Here is a 10,454-nt window from a genome sequence, read left to right as displayed (position 1 = left end):
GGTGTGACCTCCTGCCTTATATAGAAGTTTTGCGTTCAATCAATTAGTCCTGTCACGGTCACATTGACTTTTTTGGCCGAAAATTTTCTGCCTGTCACAGGTCACAGCAAGTTTCTTCGGTCCTAAACCGTCCCAAAATGGTAATTTCTGAAAATTTTCGCACCTACGGCGCGCAAAACTTCTATATAAGGCAGGAGGTCACACCAAATTCAGCCTTTGGCTGAATTGCACATTTCTGCCACATGTGTCACAGGTCACAGGCCCGCAGAATTGAATGAAATAGTACAGTATACCGGTTGCGGCGCCCGGCCGCGGCGGCCGGGGTTTTCCACCCCGGACCCCGACCAGGGCCTTGCCCTTTTCTGCCATTCCCGGGCTCAAACAACCCTTGCCACACTGGCTTGCGGCGCCGGCCGGCCCGGGCCCGCGACGGCTGGGGTTTTCCACCCCAGACCCCGACCAGGGCTTCGCCCTGGACCCCACGCTGAATATGTCACAAGGTATCATGCTATATATATCAAAAATCAGGGCTAACACCACCATGTACCTTCTATATCAGCAGTACTGACCAGTTCTGTAAGAGTTTAGGCCTGAAACACTGAAACAGCCCAGGGAGGTGTCGCGGTTTGGGTCATGTCCTTGGTTTGGACATGGGCCTCTCCTCGGAAGGCCGCCATAAAGGCCTTTTCGAAACCTTCGTACATAGTGTAGGCTTTGGCGGTGCAGAGCTTCATAGCTTGGGAAACATTCTCTTTCCACATGACCATGTTCCCTCCTTTGATGTAGGAGAGCCAATATTATATAGCAAAATGTATATTAGTTACATCTCAATTGATCGCCTGATGTAATTACTGTAACGAATTGACTCCTAAAAATATTGTAGTACCATTCTCATTTTGAGAGCTTCAAGAGACATCTAAAAACACTGAGAATATATTCCGGGATGTTAGGTTCATACACCGATCATGATTAAATATCTAAGCAATTCCTTCAAAAGTGCCCAGCAATGCTACTTGGACATATCTAGTCTTTTAAAGGCCAAAAACATGTATTTGGCAAGTATCCAACAAGTATCTGTCTAGTTTAAGCTCTGAGAATATCCGATCCGACGATACGCCACATGTTTGGGATGCCCAGTATGGGCGGTATACTGTATCAAAAGTTTTTCACAACTTTCAACTCTTTTTTTCAGACTTTTTAGGGACAACTCCAGGCAAGGTGTTTCCAGCTAAAACAACTGCCAGAGGGATTAATACAACTTGTAATTTACAACAACATCTTTCATTTTCTCAACTACAATCTCAACTTTTCATATAGCAACTTCTTTCCAGAGCAACTACAACTTTGAATTTGTTAGTTGCAGGTTTTCAATATGCAGAACAACTTCAAAGTAATTGGCTGCAAAATCTTCTGCCACAACTACAACTTTCATATTATATATTGCAATCAAGCCAAGTCTTATGTCAGTAGAGACAGTAATTTATCCTCCATATGTCTGATTACAGGAATTAAAAGCCAGGGAATTTCCAAAATTAATTTCTACAGACTAGATATAAGGGTGCACCTGCTCTAGATAGTTGACTATATACTATGCTGTTGCTACACCAAGAGTGATTGTTACTCTGAGTATGACTGCAACTGCTAGACAGTGGTGGTGATTGGAACAGGAGGTTCATCTGATACGTTCAGAAAGAGCTGGCGGAAATTTGTCATATTTTAGGCATTCTCACCTGACATCATCAATCTAACAAAACAAATTACTAGCTAACTGAAACAGACAAACGGAGAAAATTGACTGTGCCTAGGCTCTGTGCTTGTTTCTGAATAGTCTGACTCCCAGGAGATTCCAATCAATGATGGAAATAAATTTAATGATCTGATTGAACTCCCATATTACATAAATGAATAAATAAAACTCTCTACTAGAAATTCCTAGCTTTTGTTAATATCAGAGTCAAGTTTTAAAGACAGCTGCACCAGGCTTGTTGAAAGTTGCAGTATAAGAGATTGCAAGTTGCACATGCTTTTCTAAAGTTGTAAGTTGCATGTCCAAAGTTGCAATAAGGAGTGCTAAGTTGCAAGTTGTTCCTGTCAAGTTGCTGCAGGGAGTAATAGTTGTCAGCCATGAAGTTGTGCATGAAAAGTTGCAAGTTGTGCACAAAAACAACCAGTTGTATCATTAAGTTTTGAATAAAATCAAAGTTGTACCTAAATTCTCACTGTTTTGGGTAGAGGTTGTACTAAAACTTTTGATACAGTATACTGCCCATAGCCCAGCCTCAAATTCTCAATTATGACCTTAGCCTCACTTAAGCAGAAGTGGAACTGATCTCCCCTTTGCTTAGGAGCTCATTTTTACTGTAACATTTTAGTCAATAAGCCCTTTGGTTACATTCAAACATTGTTGCATGGATGGAATTCAATTTATAGGAAGCGTCGTTCGTATTTTCGACACGGTATTACAGGTACTAGGTGATACAGGCGTCCATGGTCATACAGCGTAGGTAAATAATACAGCATCGGATCGTTCGTGATGCGCGTGGGTTTGGATTCGTAAAGCGACATGAATTGCTCATGGGCGGAAGCCGCCCACGAAGTTGTTTGGTCCAGCGTTGGGATGTGTTTCGTTCCCGACGTGCGCTTGGGGCGGTGGCTGCGAGAAGATCAGACTACGGTGGTATCAACGAGACGGCTGGTGGCGTACTGCGGTGTAACCGGGCTTGGTGTCCGCGTTGGTTGGTGGGGGTCCTGGTGGCTAACTCAGAAATTAGCTGCGGCATGAAGTCAGAGAAAAATGTACACGCACCGGACTGTACACGGCCTGGCTCCCATTCACGTTTGCGTCGGGCGAATACGGCGGCGGCCCGCCCGGTTGCCCCGAGTACTGTTGTCCACCATGCGGGTACGCGCTCTGGTTTGGATTCGGCCCCATCGCGTGTGCCTGCGAGGGCTTGCTCCACGGATTCGCGAAGCCGAATTTGCCGCCGTTGTGCGTGTTGGCAGGGGCCGCAGCGCCAAGAATGCCGACGCTGTTGTTAAGGCGGCGCGCACGGCGGCGGCGCGTGACGCAGAGGCAGGCAAAGAGGAGGAGGACAACGAGAACGGCTGCGGCATGTGAGACTTGGCTAGAAAGTGTGAAGAAACGCGACGCACCCAGGACCGCACCCACGATTCTGGCTGCCCTGCTCGCTCTGCTCCGGTGGTGGACGACCGCGGCGTATGCAGCGACCGTTAGCGGCTGTGAGGCTATAGAAAGCGAAAGTAAGAAGAGGGATAGGCGCGACATGGTGGGGGGAAACGAAAAGGTGCGTAATCTCGCTTGCGCGGGCTTTTTGAGGGTCCGCGTCAGGTGTGGAGCGGTTAGCGCAGGGATGACGTCTGCTGCGGAGCGCGGCCAATTATCGTTGTGAGTCATTGGAGAAGCGCGGGGGCCTCCCAAGCCTTGGCGGAGGGAGTGTGGCCATGGAAGGAGGGCGGAGGAAGGAAGGAGGATTGAGTGATGACAAATTCGATGTGTCATGGGCGTGACGCAAAGCCTTGGCGCTTACTCTTCTCTGTCTTGCAATTCCATCACAAGCTCGCCTGTCCCTCCATCCGAGTTTCCACGGCGACCATACACCTGGTCGATTTTTCCAACAACTCGAATCTCGATGCCGGTGTGCGGACATCGCTGCTTTTGCCAAGGCTCAGTCTTTCGACGGTGGGCGCCTCGATCGTGATTCTGGGGTGCATTAGTGGCGCGCCGAGAGCAGCGGACGTAGTTCCAAGGCGGGGGAACGGCCATACCATCCAAGTATGTGGAAGCGCCGTTGCTTGTTACCGTTCTCGCCGCGCAGGCATGTCAGTTCAAATCCAACCTGCACACATTGAGCTGAACTAGATACTGCACTCTTGATACACCAACTGATACCTGTGCCATGCTGCAAGCCAGATCCCAGGGGGATCTCCAGGGCAGGCTGGTGATGTGCCTGTGGAGGCGGTGATGCAATGACTGGAATCAGAATTGGAATCGGACCGGAATCGGAATTGGTGGGCTGAAGGGGGGGGTTCAAATTGTCGGAAAGCCTGAGTGCGCCAGCCCAGATAGTCACGGAGGTCGGGGGGGTCATTCGAGGACGTGATACCATTGTTGATCAAGGGGTCAAGTCCGTGGCGGTACTTGGTTACCTTAACCAACGCGTCTTCGAAGCCAGCGAGGTCCATCAAGTCTTCGAAGTCATTGGTATATCCGTAGACGTCCCGCGTCCCCATGTGATAACCCGCACTCTCTAGCTTAGCAAGCGCAAGGTCCTGCTCATTCTCCTCAACAAACCGTAGGCGAAACTCGGAGAGGAACAGGTTCCACCGAGGGAAGGGGAAGGGGGTTTTACTCCCATGACGCTCTGCCCATTGCTGAGCAGGTCCCTCTGCCATATAAGACATGGCGTAACGGACGGCCTTTTCTTCGCTCGGCTCTCCGTTAACCACGAAAGCCTCCGGGGCAAGCCGAGCGTAGGTTTTGACCACGTATAGGAAGGCGCGGCTGCGTTTGCAATCTCTGTTAAACGCAAACGGGGGGTTTGGCCGTAAGACCAGTTTTGAGGTGACAGTAATGTCACCAAATAACGCATCCGCGTCGGGGGCATTCGGAGATGCCGAAGGTGGTGCAGCAGCGGAAGCCTGGGAAGCAAGGTGGGTGAGGATATTGGTGAGGTTGTCTAGTTTCGCCTCAAGTGTGTCCATGCGTGCGTCAGCATCCGGAGCAGCTCCGGTAGACATAGCGGGCATAAAGACGACAAGAGCAGAGGAGGAGGGGTCAAGTGGCAGGGGCGGTGACGAGGGGGGGTACGGACTCGTACTCCAAGCCTGAATCAGCGCCGAACCTGGCAATCTTGACCGGTTAATTCTGTAGAGAGTTTCTTCTGCTGTAAGGGCAACCCTGGAGACTCCGATGAAAGCTTAGCAGGGCCTCGAGGATCCAAAGCGTGAATAAAAGCTACGGAAATACACGGAGGGACCGACCTAGCAGGGGAGGATCCAAAGAGAAGAAACTCTAAGGGTCCGCCTGCTAGGGTGCCAACTATATACTGGTCGTCCGTAACCGCCGACGTAGTCCGCAGAAGGCCTGAGCGGTGTTGCAGGCTCTGTCCCAAGGTGATCGTTGGGAGGGTCTTGACAGATCGGTGATCTTGACGGATCGGTGATTGTGCTGGCGAAGGAGGCCGTGGACGATGGTCGGGGTAGGTCGGAGCGTCCAAGTGGGCACCGGTCGGATGCGCCTCGGATGCGTTCGGAGGGTCCGAAGGAGGCCGAAGCGGGGGTTCCCCTGACAGTAGTTGAGCAAAAAATGTTACAACATGAATAAGTATACTTAGTTGACTTTACTATTCAATACTCGTATTACAGGTCCCCACAAATTTGTTTGGTCCCAAACCGCCTCAAAGGTCACAGGCCCACAGAATTAATTGAATCATCAAGGATGGTCTAGAATGTGCAGAAGACCAGACAGAACTTGGCTAAGTTTTCAAAGGCACTGATTTGATATATGGGTGTTGCAGACTGTTATTTTCTACTGTTGTGCCCAGAAGGTATATGCAATGTTTTGCTGCATTTGTAATTACTATATTGAGTGTGATGAAGTTCTATCACTGGACCTTAGGGCTCCAACTATTTCTGTATACAAACTTTTGTACACAGTTATAACTGTTTCTATTTTTTATTCAGTTTACCAGGATATCTAGATCATGAATAAATAAATAAAAAATGGTTTTATAGTTATTATCTTAGATGATCAAATTTAGGCAAATAATTGTACTACGACTGGAAATAGGTTCAAGTTCAAAAAATATTCAACTTGACCTTCTACCCTCAGGCTGGTGGTAGGTTTTAGAAAGTATGTCACCCATCACAAAAAATTGATGGCCATACTTAATATGCCAGTGGCACCAAATTAGTTGAGCTTGGAAGCTTGCAAATCCAGATACTAATGACCCAAAAAGGAATAAGTCACTTTATTTGTTGGCAAAAATGGATTTCCAATCTTACCAGAAAAAAAAGGTACCCACATTGTCATACAACAAAACCACTTATCAACAAAAATGCACTGTCTTTCCACAGAGGCAACTTTTTTTTTTTTTTGCTCCAATCTGAGAAGCATTCTCGTGTTTGGATTCCTTTCATATCTAGTTGATTTTTTTTCTAAACATAAAAGTCACTAGTTTTGATCCATTACTCAAGTATTGGCTTCATTAAAATATTCAAAAATTCTCCAGTGTTCTTCCGCGGGTGAGTCTGCGGATGGAATTAGGGCTCTAACTATTGCATTTCTGGTCGTGAACTAAAATAAAAAATATAAAATAGAAACACAAACATAAAAGTAATGACCACCGTGGAACTTTGAACACCATGGAACTTTGAACCTAACCGCCGACCGTCATACGTATAAACGACAACACTCCGCGGATCTTGCCAGTGTCGCTGTGTAGAGACGTCTGTTCGCCGGTGCAAGTACTTAGGTTATTACTTCCCAAAGCTTGTTATTCACGTCAGTCAGCTTCTTTGAGATGCTTATGAGAAATGCATGGCGTATAGTTGATATGATTCCTGCTTCCTGAAATCTCATTCAGAGCTGACAAAGAAAATACCGAACCCCGGTCCCGCCGACTCCCAGAAGGCGACCGTGCGCACGCCGTGAATCCCACTGCTATTATACCCGGGCCTCTCAGAACTCAACTTCGACTAGCAAGTCTTGCCGCCGTCCAAGCATATATGAATTTGCAATGAGTCAGACCAAGGAGATTGATGTTTAACCTTGCGAGCGGGCGCTTAATCCTTGATTCCGACCAGGAAATTTGGTACTCAATCATGATCACACCAGGCGAGCAAACCACGTTGGCACGTTGAAATTGAGGCTCGACCTCGGCGGAGTCGGACAAAGGCGCTTCTGTAACTTCTTGCGTTTCTGACATTCGGGTGCCGCGCGTAACGGTATCCCGCGCTGCGCCAGAGTTTCATGAGGTTCTTGCAACTTGCAGACGGACCGGACCGCCTTCGACCCTATATGCGGCGCTTCTGAGTTACTAACCGTTCCGCATGGAGAGCATGGATGCCAATGCGGACTCGTCGGACATATCGCTTCTTTATTCCACCAAAGTCGCTCGCTCGGGACCCGGGTAATTGCTGCGCCGACCGCGATCAATGGCCGGCGGCGCGCCGTAATCGTGCTGCCGTCAGCGTGGAAGATGCGGAAAGGCGGATACGATTGTGAACACGGGCGAGCCAACAATCAGGGTTTGGCCACGCACGACGTAGGACAGCTGCAGACAGCGGACGATGGGTACCGGGGTCAGGCGCCGATGGGAATCGATTCCATGGGGCAACAGATGTCAGGAGGGATTTTGCTTAATGCTGTCGATGGTTCTGGGCGGCAGGTTCAGGGGCGGCTATGGCAATGTCCGGTGGTGGCGCGAGGCCGAGGGCGGTGGGACAGGTATGCGTCGACGTAGAGTGTGAATGCACGGAACTGCCGAGACGCTGTTGCTGCCACCGAAAAAAGACGCCCGTGCGAAAGGATAAGATCGACGAGGTGGAATGGGGAATTCGGATCGGGAGGGGTGATCAAGGCGTGATAGATGATCAAGCATGATAAAATTAAATGCCTGCCGCCGTGGCCCACGGAGGTTGCAACGTGATTGAATACCGCCCGACTCCACGGAGCCAGTGAAGAGCGCGCTCTGCAAGCCCTCTGACTAGGTTGCCTCCCTCTGCACGGCGTTGGCACAGATTATCACCGAGCGGTTTCAAGCCGGCGAAGTCCGGCAATAAGTATGTCATGCCAGTGGGTAATCATCGATCGCTGATGACGTGTCACCACAGCGCCTTCTCTTCCGGTTCCCTTCCCTGCCTCCCGCGGTCTTCCCCACCACACAACGATCTCTCATCTGGCAAGCCACAACAGACGAACAGGCATATCGGCGCACCGCTCGATGGAGCTATGCGTTGCCCTTTAACCGCCTTTCCGCGGCGGTGCAAGCCTGGTTCCTGACTTCTTCCCTCTTTACCTCCCCCCGCCTCCCGCCTCCCGCAAACACGCAAGCAATGTCGGTCGAAGCACCGCTCGTCGCCAGCCTCTCCGCCCTCACCCTCGATGGGTCCTCTACAACTAAGCCCACTGGCTTGGACATCCCGCCTGCATTGCACGAAACTCCAAACACATCCGCTTTCTCGCCTTTCCCTCCAGCCAGCCGCGCCAACTCTACGCGCCGGGCAGCTTCACTGCGCGCGCTGGAGGCTCTTCAAACCACCCTCGAGCCGGGTCTTGTTGTCGCTGCTGGGCCGGAGTATGACGCGGGCACCGCTGGCGCGTGGAATTTCGACAACGCGCAGATTCGCCCCATGTGCATCGTTTTCCCGCGGACGACTGACCATGTCGTCGCCGCGATGAAAGCCATATATGCTGCTGGCGCAGACTACGGTGTCCAAGCAGGCGGTCACAGCGGGAACAAGGGCTGGAATACGTGCGTTTTTGCGGTCGATATTTTTGACGCTGTTCACGAGGCCACAGCGTCCAAGATGGTGTGATGATCAACTTTTCCCATATGCAGCGGGCGTCGTATGATGCGGATTGCGACACGGTCACCCTTGAACCGGGAATTCATTGGGGCGACGCGACTGCCGAGCTTGCGAAGCAGGGTGTTACTGTTGTAGGAGGTGCGTTCTTCGATTCTCTATCTTTGTTTTCAATACTGATGCTGTCCAGGTCGTGTTCCGTGAGCTTTCTCCCCACACATTCATTTCTTCGACTTACACTTCTTCTTCTAAGTGGCGTTGGGACCGGTCTTCTTCTCGGCGGCGGCATATCTTTCCTCTCACCATCACAGGGCTACGCCGCTGACAACTTCGTCGCACTCGATGTTGTGCTTGTCGACGGCCGACTGGTAACAGCCACAGCAGACAACGAGTATGCCGATCTGTTCAAAGCGCTGAAGGGTGGCGCCAACCGTTTCGGTATCGTCACCCGTTACGAGCTGCGCGCTGTCCACGTAGGGACTCCCGACGACAAGCGCTTTTATGGCGGTTTCCATATTGTGCGTAACTCAATGACCTCTTGGCGGGATGCTGATATTGGGTAGTATCCGGCGTCGGCGTGGCCCGACATCTTAAAAGCGACCGCCAAGTATACGCGGGAGGTCAATGACCCCAACGCATGTGCGCCGCTGTTCTTCTAAGCTTTGAGCTGCCTGAACTTTGAAATAGCTTTGATGGTCGTGCTCACCTCTACGCGCGTGCCTGACGCTCCGCCCAAACAGATGGCACTTGTCTTCATGTTTTATACCGGGTCCACGTCCCTGCCAGAAGACATTTATGGCTCCTTCTTGGCCATCAAATCGATGATGTCCGATATCCGCCCCCACGCATGGACGGACATCGTCCCGCGCACGGACCCGCCTATGTTTGACGCTTCAGCCCGGGGGCACGTTCAGCACTTTGGGGCGATCGCGCTCCGGGGCGAGGACGAGCAGCTTCTGAACGCATTGTCGGCCTTCGAGGACTTCAGCGGCGAGTTCGTGACGGATGAGCATCAGGTGAAGAGCAGTAGCTTGTGGTTGACGCCCATTACGCGCCACCAGCTCGCCCTTGGACGCGAGAAAGGCGGGAATGTCATCAACGGCCTCGGGGAAGACAGGAGGGAGGCCTATGTCCTCATCCACCACAGCAAGAAGTTCGAGGCGGGGGTAACCGGGGTGAGCGAGGCGGTTCAGCGGGGTATCGACAGGGTGTTTGAGCGGTGTCCGCCGCCTGAGAACGTTCCTCTGTGTGAGTACCCAGCCCGTCCCGCGTGAGCTGAGGCAACTGACGTGTGGACTAGTTGTGAACGAGTGCGACGTGAAGCAGGAGGTTTTCAAGACGTATGCGGAGTACGACTTCTTGAAGGCGACATACGCGAAGTATGATCCCGAAAGGTGCGCTGTTTATCTGTGGAGACCGGCGTTGGTGCTGACGAGAGGGGTAGATTCAACGTTACGCACCAGGCTGGGCCGCTTGGCCTGTAGAACGTATGGCAGAACGAAGAACAAATGCGAGCTAGAAACCATTGTACGAGGTAGCGGGGGCTGACGAGGGAAGGGGCGGGCATCCTCGCTCGACGGGCTTTTGAGTGTAATATCTATCGGTATCGCTATCAGAATGTGACCATATAAGGCTATCGGCCGCGCGTGCCGTCCCCGTGTTTGTGGCTTATCGCGGAATGCGCACGGGCGAAGGGCAGTGCCCGAGGTCCAAGCGCTGTCGACGGTGTGGATTTACAGCGGGCCAGCAAGATATCGGGAGGGTGGGAGTGGTGGCGCTGCGGCGCTGGCGGGCCGCGCAGGCCTGTTGGGAGTAGACGAATGAAATAGGCCTGTCATGGCCATGTATTTGGAGACGGCGATGTCACGGTCGGAGCGGGACGTGCGTCAGTCTGTTGCGAGGTCAGG

The 10,454-nt window shown here is 51.5% G+C and overlaps 2 protein-coding genes across 2 annotated transcripts; one reads left to right on the top strand and one right to left on the bottom strand.

The window, feature by feature from the left end:
* Positions 1-2,572: 2,572 nt before the first annotated feature.
* Positions 2,573-3,415, bottom strand: MIND_00181800 (uncharacterized protein; the record flags this gene model as incomplete). The annotated part of the gene is made up of 4 exons (XM_037358732.1): positions 2,573-2,653; positions 2,705-2,755; positions 2,807-3,105; positions 3,154-3,415. The coding sequence occupies 4 exons, from the start codon at positions 3,413-3,415 to the stop codon at positions 2,573-2,575; spliced, it is 693 nt and encodes a 230-aa protein (XP_037223827.1).
* Positions 3,416-7,810: 4,395 nt separating this feature from the next.
* Positions 7,811-10,031, top strand: MIND_00181700 (FAD-binding domain-containing protein; the record flags this gene model as incomplete). Its single annotated transcript, XM_037358731.1, has 9 exons — positions 7,811-7,816; positions 7,855-8,495; positions 8,543-8,688; positions 8,738-8,747; positions 8,801-9,065; positions 9,111-9,186; positions 9,235-9,795; positions 9,848-9,941; positions 9,992-10,031. The coding sequence occupies 9 exons, from the start codon at positions 7,811-7,813 to the stop codon at positions 10,029-10,031; spliced, it is 1,839 nt and encodes a 612-aa protein (XP_037223826.1).
* Between the last annotated feature and the right edge of the window lie 423 nt (positions 10,032-10,454).

The sequence above is a fragment of the Mycena indigotica genome (genome assembly GCF_014461135.1).
Source record: "Mycena indigotica strain 171206Taipei chromosome Unknown Mind.scaff0002, whole genome shotgun sequence".
Lineage (NCBI taxonomy): Eukaryota > Fungi > Basidiomycota > Agaricomycetes > Agaricales > Mycenaceae > Mycena > Mycena indigotica.
The sequence above is the reverse complement of the archived record's forward strand: the minus strand, read 5'-3'. Positions and strand labels throughout refer to the sequence as shown.